The sequence below is a fragment of the Electrophorus electricus genome, chromosome 12 (assembly GCF_013358815.1).
Source record: "Electrophorus electricus isolate fEleEle1 chromosome 12, fEleEle1.pri, whole genome shotgun sequence".
Classification (NCBI taxonomy): Eukaryota; Metazoa; Chordata; class Actinopteri; order Gymnotiformes; family Gymnotidae; genus Electrophorus; species Electrophorus electricus.
The window spans coordinates 554216-571715 of NC_049546.1; the positions used below are offsets into that span (position 1 = coordinate 554216).

Below are 17500 nucleotides of genomic sequence, written 5' to 3' on the forward strand. Positions count from 1 at the left end.
TTGTCTGGAGATTGAACACACTGACCATGCCCCTCATTATGGTTTGCTACGAGTCCTAGTCCTGAGTCCCATATCAGCCACTCTGGAGTGTGAGACTGTAACGGTGTTTCAGTGAGAGTGTGGAGCTTCTGTGTCCTTTAGTTGTTTTAACAACATGAACTGCTGTGTTTAAATACCTGCTCACTCTGGCATTAGTGGCAGTGAAATGGTATGGAGTAAACACACTGTTGTGTAGCGTAAACACACTGTTTGGAGTAAACACACTGTTGTGTAGTGTAAACACACTGTTGTTTGGAGTAAACACACTGTGTGTCACATAAACTCCCTATTGCATGTAGTAAACACCCTGTTGTGTAATGTAAACACACTGTTGTGTAATGTAAATGCACTGTTGTGTAATGTAAACACACTGTTGTGTAATGTAAACGCACTGTTGTGTAATGTAAACGCACTGTTGTTTGGAGTAAACACATTGTTGTGTAGTGTAAACACTGTTGTTTGGAGTAAACACACTGTGTGTTACATAAACTCCCTATTGCGTGTAGTAAACACCCTGTTGTGTAGAGTAAACACCCTGTTGTGTAATGTAAACACACTGTTGTACATATTTAGGAGATATTAACGCTATTGGAGTCAGAGAAGTGGGTATGGAGGAGGATCTATATACCCTTTTCAGAGGGTGTTGGAGAGTGTCACTGAGCCGTCGGCACAGTTCACAGGCATCACTAGCTTCTGCCATTTGAAAAAAAAAACTATTAGACTGTGTTAATATTCAAACAAAGGCTGCGTTTCCATGGATACAGGTCCTTGGCACTACCTCTGTCCACTATGGCACACAATGGCTGGAGCTGGTGGGTAAATCACACAGCTTTCGACATGAGAACAGGTGACACGGGATCAGTTACGCTATCCAGGCTACTGTGGTCTCTCCCGCCTGTGGTCCTTAAAAGGAACATGTGAGTCCAGCATCACAGATCATTCACATTATGTTGGATTTTTTTACAATGAAATCTAGGGAGGTTATATGATGTGACACCCAAAAAGATAAAGGAATTGATTATAAAATATGAACTTATTAAATGACGACCAGCACAGGGGCAGGATGCAGACGTCAGTGCAACACTGCACGCTGTGTTTAACCTTATCAGTGTCCTGCAACACTGCACACTGTTCAACCTCATCAGTGTCCTGCAACACTGCACACTGTTTAACCTAGTCAGTGTCCTGCAACACTGCACGCTGTGTTTAACCTCATCAGTGTCCTGCAGCACTGCACGCTGTGTTTAACCTCATCAGTGTTCTGCAACACTGCATGCTGTGTTTAACCTTGCCAGTGTCCTGCAACACTGCACATTGTGTTTAACCTGTCCAGTGTCCTGCAACACTGCACATTGTTTTACCTAATCAGTGTCCTGCAACACTGCACACTGTGTTTATCCTCATCAGTGTCCTGCAGCACTGCACACTGTTTAACCTCATCAGTGTCCTACAACACCACACACTGTTTAACCTAATCAGTGTCCTGCAACACTGCACGCTGTGTTTAACCTCGCAGTGTCCTGCAACACTGCACACTGTTTAACCTCATCAGTGTCCTGCAACACTGCACGCTGTGTTTAACCTCATCAGTGTCCTGCAACACTGCATGCTGTGTTTAACCTTGCCAGTGTCCTGCAACACCACACACTGTTTAACCTAATCAGTGTCCTGCAACACTGCACGCTGTGTTTAACCTCACAGTGTCCTGCAACACTGCATGCTGTGTTTAACCTTGCCAGTGTCCTGCAACACTGCACACTGTGTTTATCCTCATCAGTGTCCCACAACATTGCATGCTGTTTAACCTCATCAGTGTCCTGCAACACTACATGTTGTTTAACCTCATCAGTGTCCTGAAACACTGCACATTGTGTTTATCCTCATCAGTGTCCTGCAACACTACATGTTGTTTAACCTCATCAGTGTCCTGCAACACTGCACACTGTGTTTAACCTCATCAGTGTCCTGCAACACTGCACACTGTTTAATCTCATCAGTGTCCTGCAACACTGCATGCTGTTTAACCATGTCATTGTCCTGCAACACTGCATGCTGTGTTTAACCTCATCAGTGTCCATCAGCATTCCTGTAGACAAGTTTGATAAAGTCAACATGAGTGGTGGGATTAAATATTCTAAAAGAAAGAACATGAAGTGTTTCATGTTATGTTTCTGACTTTGTACCAGGTGTGTCTGGATTTGTTTCTTTAGTAATATCTGATATGGACATTTTGGGGTCATAGGTTTGCATGTGCAGTAGCAGGTCACCTGACCTGTCAGAGATTTGACTAACCACACTGTGACACACCCCCATGTTCCAGCTGGTGCAGGGATCTTGGTTTGATGATCAGCGAGGACAGGAATCACACAGCGGACTGAAGCCTTGTCAGCACGCCGCCGCTCCCGTGCTGAGATGAAGCAGACTGCTAATATTCCCAGTTCTCCCACTGCAGAAACTATGGACTAAAGCTCAGTGCTTTCTGTTGCTGTGATATTTGTGCTCATCCATGTGGACTAAGAAGCACATCAGCCAGGAAATAAGTCATCAGTACCCAGTTCCGGTGCCAAAGTGCAGTTTTAGAAATCTGCCTCCCTGCAGAGATGGATGTTCTGTGCAGTGTGCAGTAATCCTGGTTCCTCACCTGGTCTGTGCAGTGTGCAGAACTTGCACATTTCTGAAACAGATGGATTTCTTCTGTTGTGATAGTGTCCAATCAGCGGAGCTACAGGATCGGTTTCTCTGTTGTGGAATATCCCGCCAGCCTCACTATTCGGAAACACATCCTGGCCTCCGAACTGGAAATACGAGCATCCTGCTGGTATCAGCTGGCCAGACATTCAAACCTTTTAAAAAATAAAACCATGTGGCTTTGAAATTGTATGTTTACTGGATATAATCTGTAAATCATATGCGCCATAATTGTTTGACGAGCTTCTTTTGGATTTTCACAAAGAAAGCAAATCCACATCTGTTGTCTGCTTCACTCTGACCTCAGGAAAGTCAGAATTGATCCCAAACCAAATTTTCCTCTTTAGACGAAGATGATTTATTTTATTAGCAAGAATTTGAGACACGACCGTAGTTCTGGTAATGTGGGATGTAGAGGTGTCATTAATGAGACGCTCAACACCTGTCATCTGATGTTCCGTTAGATTGAACCATCCGTTTGTTTAAATCCTGAAACAACACAGCGCTGTAAGCAGGAAAGGAACAGAATATTCCACACAGCTATCAAACATGACATCCGCAGAAAATATTCCAGCAGGAGTTTGGCTGAAGTTGGAAGTTATCTGGGCATGAGCAGTGATCACATTAAACAGTTGTGTATAGTGTATTTGCACATTGCGTATTGTGAATTCAAATTTGCATGTGTGTGTGCAGAGATACAGTGACAGAGATGCAGTGACACAGGGTAGGATGGACGTGTGTGTGTGTATCCAGTGAAACAGTGTAGGATGGACAGTGTTTGCACAGTGATACAGTGTAGGATGTACAGTGTCTGCGCTGTGATACAGTATAGAATGGACGTTTGTGTGTGCAGTGACATAGTGTAGAATGGACAGTGTCTGTGCAGTGACACAGTGTAGAATGGACAGTGTCTATGCAGTGACACAGTGTAGGATGGACAGTGTCTGTGCAGTGACACAGTGTAGGATGGATAGTGTCTGTGCAGTGACACAGTGTAGGATGGACAGTGTCTGTGCAGTGTAGGATGGACAGTGCCTGTGCAGTGACACAGTGTAGGATGGACAGTGTCTGTGCAGTGACACAGTGTAGGATGGACAGTGTCTGTGCAGTGACACAGTGTAGGATGGACAGTGCCTGGGGGACAGTTTGTCCCCCAGCCTGTGAGTGACTGCTGCAGGAGAGAGTACAGTGCTGAGGATCCAGAGCTGCAGGGGTTTCGGGAGCTGCTCCTCTACTGAAGTGCTGGGCAACATTATACACATGCGTGCAGAGTTCAAGAATCGGTTTTGATTCAAGTGCTGCCACAATATTCACAGACTGTACATTAGCATTACTGCCACAGAATTGATGATGTCTTTTGCCCAGTAAATAATTTCCATTGTTGTGGTTTTCCACAAAAATGGCAGCCTGTCCTGAATTTGAATGTGTGAGTCTCCGCATAAATGCATTACGAAGGGTGACAAGGTCACAAGGGAAGTCGCGAGCCTTTTAATGCTGTTGTCTGGGTTCCGTGGGGAACAATGAGCACTCTCTGTTTGTGGAGGTGAGATCATAGGTCATACGAGTATGTCAGCTCTGATCCAGAAAGGATGCTCCAATTCTCAGAACCAGGAGCGATAGAGTCGCAGTGCTCATTAATGAAAATAAAGCTTCTGGATTTGGTCTGGTCTGCAGACCCTGGAACAAAAAGGGGAACCTGAAGTGTGGACTCTGTTAGTGGAGGTCATGGCTGTATCCAGGCTGCAGGACCAGAGAGCACAGTGAGCAGAGCAGGCCGTAGCCCACAGTCCTCTGCTAGATGCTCTAAAGACACTGCGATGCTCCAGTCTGACCAATTACAAGACGCTTAGCTACTGTGCTGCCCAATCAAGGGCTCCCTCAATTAGTGCACTGGCCAATCAGCCACTGGGGAACAGGCTCAGTATGCCTGCTGAACCCTGATTAGTCCGAGATTCCCTCCTGCCTTTGATCCGTCCCAGTGTGTTGGGTTATTGATTCTGTCAATACAGCCAGGAGGAGACAGAATAAGAGGGCCAGATGCTCAGCTGCTCCGTCATGTCATCCCTTAACTTGTCATCACCAGGACGGTCCTGGAAGGTCCTGCTGATGTACGAGGTCAGCGTAATGCTCTGGGTTTGCTCATGAACTTCCAGCTTAACCTCTGTGCAGAGAACATCTGAAGGTTGATGTTTCGACAGTCAGTGACTGTGCAATGAATCTCTGGGAATATTATTTCTACAAATATGTTGTGTTTTCAAAAATAATGACAAATAGTTTGCAGACACACACACACACACTCTAGTAAGGAGGATGTGACTCACACCTCCAACCGCTCTGCATCGTTCACACACACAGAACGCGTTGGATCAGGGAGGCACTCCAGCTCCTACTGTGTGTGTGTTCAGCATACCACAGACATCGTCTCGCTGGTGCCAGAACGGGTCCTGTCATCACGTCCACCAAATGTTCACTTGAAGACTCTATTCTGCGTAGGCTGTGAGGGAACTTTAGGACGCATCTCTGAGTGCCTCTGAAATGCAGACATTTAAGTCTGTTGGAGGAGGAGGAGAACATTTTTATACCAGAGATGAGCCTTGTTAAATTCCTGTGGTTAATTATAAATATTTGCAAGCAGTGTTCCAGAAACCTGGTGGCCGTGACAGATGGAAGTCTGACTGCAAGTCCGCAGGCATCACGGACGCGTCTGTGGCATTGTGGGAATGATGGAGTCAATGGAGTCATGAGGACGCCACCGTGGAAAATCCCCAGGAGTTTCAGATCGTCTCGTGCCAAGCGCTGGAGAGGCGAGGAATTCCCTCTTCTGAGACGCTGCACAGGAGGTCCGTCTGCGGGGCTGCCAGGGAATGTCAGGGTGGTGAGGAGGCAGGATCACATGATTGCCACATGGAACGCTTTATCATGAGGGATAACTGAACTTGATTGTTTGTATTGTGTTGTGTTGTGGGTAGTTTAAGTAGGTAATGAATCTGGGATCTGGAGGAAAGCCTTTTGGCTCCTGTTCTCATACTCGGCCTCATAGTTATATGTCATATCAGGGGCTGTGGTGTCTCAGTGGTGAAGGTACTGGACTAGTAATAAGAAGGTTGCCAGTTCCAGTCCCACCACTGCCAGGTTGCCACTGTCAGTCCCCTGAGCAAGACCCTTAACCCTCAATTACTTAAGATGTGTTCAGTCATGATTGTTTGGATAAGAGTGTCAGATAAATGCTGTAATTGTATGTGATGTGCGCTGACTATGATGTGCTGTATGTGATGTATGCTCACTGTGACGTGTACTGACTATGACATGTGATGTGTGCTGACTGTGATGTGCTGTATGTGATGTATGCTCACTGTGACGTGTACTGACTATGACAGGTGATGTGTGCTGACTGTGATGTGCTGTATGTGATGTATGCTCACTGTGATGTGTACCGACTATGACATGTGATGTGTGCTGACTGTGATGTGCTGTATGTGATGTATGCTCACTGGGACGTGTACTGACTATGACAGGTGATGTGTGCTGACTGTGATGTGCTGTATGTGATGTATGCTCACTGTGATGTGTACTGACTATGACATGTGATGTGTGCTGACTGTGATGTGATGTATGCTCACTGTGACGTGTACTGACTATGACATGTGATGTGTGCTGACTGTGATGTGCTGTATGTGATGTATGCTCACTGTGATGTGTACTGACTATGACATGTGATGTGTGCTGACTGTGATGTGATGTATGCTCACTGTGACGTGTACTGACTATGACATGTGATGTGTGCTGACTGTGATGTGCTGTATGTGATGTATGCTCACTGGGACGTGTACTGACTATGACAGGTGATGTGTGCTGACTGTGATGTGCTGTATGTGATGTATGCTCACTGTGACGTGTACTGACTATGACATGTGATGTGTGCTGACTGTGATGTGCTGTATGTGATGTATGCTCACTGGGACGTGTACTGACTATGACAGGTGATGTGTGCTGACTGTGATGTGCTGTATGTGATGTATGCTCACTGTGATGTGTACTGACTATGACATGTGATGTGTGCTGACTGTGATGTGCTGTATGTGATGTATGCTCACTGTGACGTGTACCGACTATGACATGTGATGTGTGCTGACTGTGATGTGTGTTGTATGTAATGTGCACTGACTGTGATAATAAGGGCTGGTGTCCACGTTTCTCCTGTTGGTCTGTCAGTCTGCCCACACAGCCGCTGAGCCACACACTCCCGGCCTCTGCACTCCTACGCCAGGACGCACCGCTTTCCTGCAACATTTAAGGGTCTTATGGTTCATCTGGCTTCTGTTCACAATAGTATTTCCTGGTCTGCAAAGCTGAGTGTTTATTCCACTCAAACACACCTGATGTTGAGAGCTGATCATTAACACTTGGCAAGTTACCATCAGGACTGGAAGCTCTGATTTAATGAGATTAAGCACCAATCAGCAGAGATAACACACAGCACAACACAGCATAACACAGCACAGCACCACACAACACAGCACAATGCAACACAACACAGCAAAGCAGAACACAACACAGCACAACACAACACATGGCACAGCACCACACAGGACAGTACAACACAAGACAACACAACACAGCATAACACAAAACACAGCACAACACAGCATAGCACAATGCAACACAACACACAGCACAACACAGCACAACACAACACACAGCACAGCACAACGCAGCACAGCACAACACAGCACAACACACAACATAGCACAACACAACACAGCACAACACACAACACAACACAGCATAGCACAACAGCACAACACAACACACAGCACAGCACCACACAACGCAGCACAACACAACACAACATAACACACAGCACAACACAACACAGCAAAGCACAACACAACACTCAGCACAACACACAACATAACACAGCACAGCACAGCACAACACACAGCACAACACAACACACAGCACAGCACAACGCACAGCACAACACAAGACAGTACAGCACAGCACAACAAAATACACAGAACAACACAACACAGCGCAGCACAACACAACACAGCACAACACACAGTACAACACAGCACAACACACAACACAGCATAGCACAACACAGCACAGCACAACACAACACACAGCACAGCACAGCACAGCACAACACAGCACAGCACAGCACAGCACAACACAACACAGCAAAGCACAACACAACACTCAGCACAACACACAACATAGCACAGCACAACACAGCACAGCACAGCACACAGCACAACACAACACACAGCACAGCACAACGCACAGCACAACACAGCACAGCACAACAAAACACACAGAACAACACAACACACAGCACAGCACAGCACCACACAACACAATGCAACACAACACAGCAAAGCAGAACACAACACTCAGCACAACACACAATACAACACACAGCACAGCACAACATATGGCACAGCACAGCACAGCACAACACAACACAACACAACACAGCACATATCAGTAGAGGTTTATCTATCTAGCGAGCCTGTTGTGCCAAACACAACCCCAGACACTAAACTTGATGTGTGGTGATAAACAGGCCTGTAATCACACATTAGTTTGTTTGTTGAGAATGACAAAAACCCTGATAGACACATTTTGCTTTTGTGTAGTTTAGCGTGTCAATAAACATTTAAGTGGTGCCTTCAGACATGTTAGATAAATCTTGCGGTTTCTCGTGGTTTCTCCCAGTTTCTCCTCACTCTTTTGGCTTGATAAACCCTATTTGGATGGTGCTTGCTCAAATCTATCCATCGTTATTTTTGTTTTCTGTGGTACATGAGAAATTTGGTCTGGCAGCCAATTTGGTCTTAATTGTTCTTCTGGCCCTTGGTCCTTCCTGAAGACAGATCACCCCTTCATCTCCAGCCTGCACTTCAGCCAAAGAATGCTAATGTAGCCACATTAGGAAAAACCAGCAGGGATCCGTTAGCATGATGTCCTTAGCATAACACTCACTTGCTCCCACTGGATGGCAAAGTTAGCAGACCTGAGGAAAGCGTTTTTAAAATAAATCAACTGAGCAGTGCTGAAGGAACAGAGTGCTGCTATATCTGTTTAATATTACTCAGTAATTAGCCATTTAATTGCTATTTTCTAGGTGATTCCCATGCGTCCATCTGAAGGTAATTGTACTGGTATAGTTTTGGGAGCCCTAATCAAGGTGGTGTTTAAATTATCCACATCATTTTCAGGTTTACGGGGGAATTTCTTTCAGTCAAGCACCTAATTTTATTGTGTAGCAGAGCAAATTTGTGAAGCAGCACAATCTGAATCTTCCAGCGGCTCTCCAGTTCAGAGCATCTCTGAGTGTGTTTAGACGTTGTGAACGCTTTTGTGGTGAGCTTAGCATTCGAGACCTGATGAACCTCAGCTTCCTCAAGGCTGAATTATGAAACATCGTAGATATAAAACAACGTACAGATATAAAATATCATAGTGATAAAAACATGGTAGAGAACACCTGGTGATGTTTCCAGGTTTTCCGTAATGAAAGATCTGGTGATGTTGCCTGGTCTTCCATAATGAAACATCTGGTGATGTTGCCTGGTCGTCTATAATGAAACATTTGGTGATGTTGCCTGGTCGTCCATAATGAAACATCTGGTGATGTTGCCTGGTCGTCCATAATGAAACATCTGGTAATGTTGCCTGGTCATCCATAATGAAACATCTGGTGATGTTGCCTGGTCTTCCATAATGAAACATCTGGTGATGTTGCCAGGTCGTCCATAATGAAACATCTGGTGATGTTGCCTGGTTGTCCATAATGAAACATCTGGTGATGTTGCCAGGTCGTCCATAATGAAACATCTGGTGATGTTGCCAGGTCGTCCATAATGAAACATCTGGTGATGTTGCCAGGTCGTGCATAATGGCTTTAGCAGAGCCAAAATGCAAAACTGTCTTTTAGTTTAACTGGCAAAGTTTATGTTGATGCTACTTCAGGAAAACAGGAAAAAGGCAAGATTGTGTTTTCAGTCTATTTATTATCATGCCACACCAATGAAGCATGTCTAGTTACCAAAATATGTGTCCTGCATGTGTCCTGCATGTGTCCTGCATGGCCAAAGCAGAGCTCTGAACACTTGAGCAGTTTTTCGCATCATCTCCGGGTCTGGAGTGAGCCCTGCTGATGAGGGTCAGCTGAAGGTCAGGGGTCAGAGAGGGTAAGGAGAGAGAGAGGAACGACTGAGGACTGCTACTGGCTTGATATTCAATAATGAATATTACTCAATAATGAATATTACTCAATAATTAATATTACTCAATAATGAATATTACTCAATAATGAATATTTCTTAATATTACTTAAATGTTTTAAGGTGTTGTTTGCTTGTGGTTTCTAAACTACATTAAAGAATTGAAAGAAATCAGTTATAATGGATGGTAAATGTAAAAATTACTGACAGAGTCATTTCGCTGTAAAGGAGTGATATGGACAGGAGAGTGATTCTGCTGTAAAGGAGTGTTTGCATGATTCAGAGTGTTTGAGGAATAGGCATTGGCTCAAGAATTCATGTTGTGATTCCCACCCTCTCAAACCCTGACAATATTCCCACCCTCTCAAACCCTGACAATATTCCCACCTCTTACATATACAGTGAAGACACCTGGTAATTTGCCTCAACCTGCAGTGATTAGGCTGGTGTGTATCTGTCATACACTGTTGCTCGCACCTTTCATCTAAAATTGCAGTTCTTGGCTGCATTTTAGTTTTTGTTAATGTCACAGTGTCTCCATCATTCATGTAGTTGCATTAATGTCCAGGCGACTGGGAAGTTTCCTGTTCCTTCATTTGCAGGTTCTCTGATGTGTTTTTCTTTTGTTCTGCAGACACATTGAGAATTGGTCGGGTCTGCAGGCACTTCGGGACGTGGACATGGAGCTGTACACTGGACTCCAGAAGCTGTGAGTAGCAGAAGCACTCGCTGCCGTAACATCACTAATCCCTGGCTAAGCCTGGACTCACACATCATGACAAACGTGGGGTGCCCTGAGGACCCGTGGAGTCTGTGGAGCTGGCCGTGGGGCAGATGTATGGCTCAGCGCTAGGGGCTCTCTGTCCTGAGGACCCGTGGAGTCTGTAGAGCTGGCCGTGGGGCAGATGTATGGCTCAGCACTAGGGGCTCTCTGCCCTGAGGACCCGTGGAGTCTGTGGAGCTGGCCGTGGGGCAGATGTATGGCTCTCTAGGGGCTCTCTGTCCTGAGGACCCGTGGAGTCTGTGGAGCTGGCCGTGGGGCAGATGTATGGCTCAGCGCTAGGGGCTCTCTGCCCTGAGGACCCGTGGAGTCTGTGGAGCTGGCCATGGGGCAGATGTATGGCTCTCTAGGGGCTCTCTGTCCTGAGGACCCGTGGAGTCTGTGGAGCTGGCCGTGGGGCAGATGTATGGCTCAGCGCTAGGGGCTCTCTGCCCTGAGGACCCGTGGAGTCTGTGGAGCTGGCCGTGGGGCAGATGTATGGCTCTCTAGGGGCTCTCTGTCCTGAGGACCGTGGAGTCTGTGGAGCTGGCCGTGGGGCAGATGTATGGCTCAGCGCTAGGGGCTCTCTGCCCTGAGGACCCGTGGAGTCTGTGGAGCTGGCAGTGGGGCAGATGTATGGCTCTCTAGGGGCTCTCTGTCCTGAGGACCCGTGGAGTCTGTGGAGCTGGCCGTGGGGCAGATGTATGGCTCAGCGCTAGGGGCTCTCTGTCCTGAGGACCCGTGGAGTCTGTGGAGCTGGCCGTGGGGCAGATGTATGGCTCAGCGCTAGGGGCTCTCTGTCCTGAGGACCCGTGGAGTCTGTGGAGCTGGCCGTGGGGCAGATGTATGGCTCAGCGCTAGGGGCTCTCTGTCCTGAGGACCCGTGGAGTCTGTGGAGCTGGCCGTGGGGCAGATGTATGGCTCAGCGCTAGGGGCTCTCTGGGCTCTCTGGGCTCTCTGGGCTCTCTGTCCTGCTGCTTCACTCTCGAATCGCTCAACTCGAGTAATACACTCCTAATTCCTTTCAAGCAGCGTGCAAACAAAAGAACCTCCCCAAGGCCTGTTTTGCACTGATCAAATAACACCATCAGAGCAGCCAGGAAACGTAATTCCAGCCCCCGCAACCTTCCGTCTGTCCTGGCATCCTTCTCCGAGCCGGCTGTAGGAATGCTGTTCTCTCTGTTCCAAAATTGTTTGCGGCTCCCTCTGGAATCTCGTCCCTACCTCGTCACTAACACGTAGCTAGCACAGCCGTAAACACACACGCACGCTGTCTGCAGTGTAGAGCAGTGTTAGCCTGTTTTCTGAGGCACTACAGGCTACAATTCTCATTGCTCCTGCACTTTTTAGAAAGTCTGCACATACGTCTAGCAGAAACTCTCGGGGATTGAGAGGGATCTAAAAAGAAAAGAGGTAAAGAAGATCAGCGTGTCTTCACTTGGAGGTTTCAGAACTGCAGCTCTGCTCTTTACATTCATGTCACGATGAGCGCAGAAGTAAACGATGATGAAGCTCACGGGACCGATCTTGCCTGTGGCCTGTACGACTCGGGTCTGAGTGATCTGCGTCACGCTGATCAATGCCTCGCTCCACAGTAATGAAAGAAGCAGCAAGTCCTCTGTGCAAATAAACATCTCACAGATGTCAATGATAAAAATGTATTCAATATACATAATTGATTCCAGATGAATAGCCATGGGGGGCAGAGCCATGCGCCCTGGAAGCCTGTCCCAGCTGCGGCGAGGCGGGCTGAAAGAGGAGATTAGATGATTCCTTTCCCCCTCTTTCACTTCTCTGCCCCAGCCATTCAGCAGTTGCCCTTAACCGTCTGGGCAATTATCAGCACGCTCAGGCTGTGTTGCTGTCAAAGCGAGTTAAACACTGAAGCCCAGGCAGAGCAGTTCCCCTGAACCGGTCCTGTCATTTCACTTAAATAAGACTTTAAATCGGTGTGTAATCAGCACTCGCTCCACTGGGACCCGCTTTCTCAGGTGGGCAGGCACACACTCAGTTTCCATGGACACTGTAGGACGTTGGGCTTTTCAGGGATTTACATTTTCGCTGAGCTCCACCCCCGGTTCCATGCCTGTGCTGTTGAGTTTGCGCACGAGGTCTTCAGGAAATGTCACCACAGCTGGTTCAACAAGCACCGATGTTTCTGTTCTCACTCTCATGTGTTTCAGAACCCTGGTGAACTGCAGTCTGCGGGGAATCCAGCCACGAGCCTTCGCACAGAACCCACACCTGCGTTACATGTGAGTGCTTGACAGGAAGTCCCACTCGTTCCTCAGACATCCTTCCCAAACATAGCACGTTTCCTCCAGCACTGCTGATGCCCAGGAAACCTGCAGCGTCCGAACCTTCCTTCCTTATCTAATGGTTGCTTGTGTTTGAACATGGAGGCAGCAGATCTCTTTAAATAGGGCATGTTTACCAGATGGGGAATGGTGCCCACCGTGTTATTAGCTTGTCACTGTCTTTCTACCCACGGAGGTATCAGAACTGCTTGTACCAGCCCCTGGCCAGGACATGTCAGTGCGTAATTGACAATCATCAAGTCTGTGTGGCACCAATCCAAAGATTTTCTCTAGTAAAAGCACTTTCTTAACTTTACAAATAATTACAAATAATCATAAAGACAGAGAGAGAGAGAGAGAGAGAGAGAGAGAGAGAGAGAGAGAGCGAGAGAGAGACAAAGAGATCTACAACAATTGAACAAATACTGAGAGCCAGCGTGTGCTCCAGATATCTCGTTGGGCTGTAGTGCAGCACATCCCACAGGTGTGTCTTGTGTCAGTCCTATGTGCTTTTCTGTCAGTCCCACTGCTATGTTTCTACCTGTCCAGGTGAAGGGAGCACTCAGGATCAAAGCTAATGTTAGCATGTCTGGCAGTTTGCACTGAGCCAGCTGTCTACATTCAGACTGCAGTACAAACCATCAGCACCTCAAAATGATCTCCAGCACGCCTGCAGCTCTTTGTCCTGGATGCCTGTGAAGGTCTGTACTGAGAAAAGAACGTATCTTTGAGGAGGAGCTGTATGAGACACTCGGGACACGCTGAAATAAGAGACGGAGAGAGAGAGAGACAGACAGAGAGAGAGAGAGACAGAGAGAGAGAGACAGAGAGAGAGACAGAGAGAGACAAAGAGACAGACAGAGAGAGACAGACAGAAAGACAGAGAGACAGACAGAGAGAGAGAGACAGAGACAGAGAGAGAGAGACAGAGACAGAGAGAGAGAAAGACAGACAGAGAGAGACAGACAGAGAGAGAGAGACAGAGAGAAATGGACAGAGAGAGACAGAGAGAGAGAGAGAGAGAGACAGAGACAGAGAGAGAGAGACAGAGAGAGAGAGACAGAGACAGAGAGAGAGAAAGACAGACAGAGAGAGACAGACAGAGAGAAATGGACAGAGAGAGACAGAGAGAGAGAGAGGGGGACAGAGACAGAGAGAGACAGAGACAGAGAGAGAGAGACAGAAAGAAATGGACAGAGAGAGACAGACAGAGAGAGAGACAGAGAGAAATGGACAGAGAGAGACAGAGAGAGAGAGAGACAGACAGAGAGAGAGAGACAGAGAGAAATGGACAGAGAGAGACAGAGAGAGAGAGAGACAGAGAGAGAGAGACAGACAGAGAGAGAGACAGAGAGAAATGGACAGAGAGAGACAGACAGAGAGAGAGAGACAGAGAGAGAGAGAGAGAGACAGACAGAGAGAGAGAGACAGAGAGAAATGGACAGAGAGAGACAGAGAGAGAGAGACAGAGAGAGAGAGACAGACAGAGAGAGAGAGACAGAGAGAGAGACAGAGAGAGAGACAGAGAGAGACAGACAGAGAGAGATGAAATGGTGGCGTGTGACAGGCCTGTTATTTGCCTATTTCCTGCTGCTCTGCACTGGAACGTGTGATGAGTGTCACTGAGTCACCTCCCCACAGTCTGCCCCAGTTTGAGCTGTCCGTCACAGCCTGGAAACGCACTCTCTGTTTCCTTTCACCTGATGTGTGTGTGTTTGTGTGTGTGTGCGCGTGCGCACACCTTATGTGTACTGCATTACTGCATCTGTCATCATGTATGGCTACATCAAACTAAACAAGCTGACGTGAAGCAGTGCCCCCACTAAAAGCCTAAACCCACACGAGTCCTGGTAGATTCAGGTTACAACATCAGCTCCTTGATTTGCTGTCTGTGTCTGAGAGATCTTGGCTTCGCCAACATTCTCCTCCAGCCTATCAGACCAAGCGCTGGCCTGCAGACGCTTGAGAATCAGAGAACGAGCTCCTGGAGGACCACCTGCTGGAGTCAGAGATGAGCAGTAATATCAGAACATGCAGGTGAGCAGACATAGCACTCAGGTAACTGTGTGTTTGGAAGCTACAGTGATGCTAGCCGTTCCTCTATAGTGAGGTTATAGTGATGCTAGCTGTTCTCTACATTGATGTTAGCTGTTCCTCTACAGTGATGCTAGCTGTTCTTCTACATTGATGTTAGCTGTTCTACAGTGATGCTAGATCTTCTTCTATAGTGGATAGCTCTTCTTCTACAGTGATGTTAGCTGTTCTACAGTGATGCTAGCTGTTCCTCTACAGTGATGTTAGCTTTTTTTCTATAGTGATGTTAGCCCTTCTTCTACAGTGGTGTTAGCCATTCTTCTACAGTGATGTTAGCTGTTCTACAGTGATGTTAGCTGTTCTTCTACAATGATGTTAGCTCTTCTACAGTGATGTTACCCACTCTTCTACAGTGATGTTAGCTCTTCTTCTACAGTGATGTAATTTGTTCTACAGTGTGGCTGGCCCTTCTTCTATAGTGATGTTAGCTCTTCTTTTACAGTGATGATATCTTGTCTTATGCAGCGATGGTAGCTGTTCCTCTGCAGTGTTGCTAGCTGTTCCTCTGCAGTGATGCTAGCTGTTCTTCTACAGTGATGTTAGCTCTTCTTCTACAGTGATGCTAGCTGTTCTTCTACAGTGATGGTGGTTCTTCTTCTACAGTGATGGTGGTTCTTCTTCTATAGTGATGTTAGCTCTTCTTTTACAGTGATGATATCTTGTCTTATGCAGTGATGGTAGCTGTTCCTCTGCAGTGTTGCTAGCTGTTCCTCTGCAGTGATGCTAGCTGTTCCTCTGCAGTGATGTTAGCTCTTCTTCTACAGTGATGCTAGCTGTTCTTCTACAGTGATGGTGGTTCTTCTTCTACAATGATGTTAGCTCTTCTTCTACAGTGATGCTAGCTGTTCTTCTACAGTGATGGTGGTTCTTCTACAGTGATGGTGGTTCTTCTTCTATAGTGATGTTAGCTCTTCTTTTACAGTGATGATATCTTGTCTTATGCAGTGATGGTAGCTGTTCCTCTGCAGTGATGTTAGCTCTTCTTCTACAGTGATGCTAGCTGTTCTTCTATCTCTGCTTATGTCTTGTCATTTACCATGTAAGCTGTTCTGTGTTGCTCAGTTTCACACTCCTCTTGTTTTTTTTATTTGCTGTAAAACCTCACAGATTTTCCGGCTTTGCCACCCAGTGTAGTAGGTCAGACCTTCCCAACAAAGCGGTACTGTTCTGAGTCGTTTCCTGTGCTTTATGTCCTGAGGCTGGCCAGCGGGTCTGCCATCCATCAGCTACTCCTGCACTTAATGTCACAGCCCCCAGGACCCGCCTTTCTGCTCCAGATCAATACATACCCAATGACCAATCAGAGGCTGTCCTATCTAAAACCTCCTTAGTACTAAAAGGAACTGGACTTGCTTGGAGTATTTATGCTGTATTATACACTGTTTGTAGTCATAATAAACAAAAATCATCTCAACGTTATTCTCTTCACTCCTTGCTAAACATCTCAAGGAGCTGCCGGTGTTTTTATTCTCGCACACAATTTCAGCACCAGTTTTGCTGGGATTATCTTGCTAAACAGCCATGATAACCTGCCAGGTTATTTGGGATGCTTTCTGTTCTGTAGTTGGTCTAAACGGGCTGTCAAAATGTCAAACAAACATGACAGTATAGTCAACAGCATCACCAACACCAGCCACATTGGAAGTGACGTTTGTCTAGCGTACACTGAGGTCAAATAAAAGATAAAGGAAATTAAAGGAAAAACCCTGGTAATGTGGCATCTCTTCAGAGAATCTATGACAATACACGTCACACTTAGGCTAATGTTAATGAATAATCTGAAAGAATGTATTCAGATCAATGGGTCAGTCTGATTATTGTTCAGGTGTTACAAGCTGGAGATCAGTGAGCCAGTCTGATTACTGTTCAGGTGTTACAGACTGGAGATCAGTGAGCCAGTCTGATTACTGCTCAAGTGTTACAGGCTGGAGATCAGTGAGCCAGTCTGATTACTGTTCAGGTGTTACAGACTGGAGATCAGTGAGCCAGTCTGATTACTGTTTCGCTGCTCCCATGAGTTTATTCCTTGTTTTTCATCTGCTGGCCACCAACAGAAATTTGTTTTCAAGCACTACAGATAAAAGACAGAGACAGCCGTTTGGAGGTGCGTTTGTGAGCAGGTGGTGGGCTTGCCTCGCTGTTTGAAGTTTGTCTTTCATGTTTCGCCGGGTCTTTTACGACTGACTGAGAGGCTGTGGCTTGTGTTTCTGGAGTGTTGTTTTATCTGCCTGCGTGAGAAGAGACGAGCGTATAGCCCAGGGTTACTGGCATCAGGCAGCTGGAAGGGTTATTCCCTCCAGTGCTGCCCAGGGCAGAGGAGAAAGTTACTCTCATTAAATCTCTCCAACCCCTCGTCTCGTCTCTTCTCATCTCGTTTCGTCTCTTTGCTT

At 46.7% G+C, this 17500-nt stretch overlaps 1 protein-coding gene across 1 annotated transcript in view; it reads left to right on the top strand.

The window, feature by feature from the left end:
- ntrk3a (neurotrophic tyrosine kinase, receptor, type 3a) overlaps positions 1–17500 on the top strand; it is a 178646-nt gene that overhangs the window by 21971 nt on the left and 139175 nt on the right. The window contains exons 2-3 of the mRNA XM_035531913.1: positions 10594–10668; positions 12903–12974. Of these exons, the coding sequence (XP_035387806.1) occupies positions 10594–10668; positions 12903–12974 (147 nt within the window). The remainder of the gene's footprint in view (positions 1–10593; positions 10669–12902; positions 12975–17500) is intronic.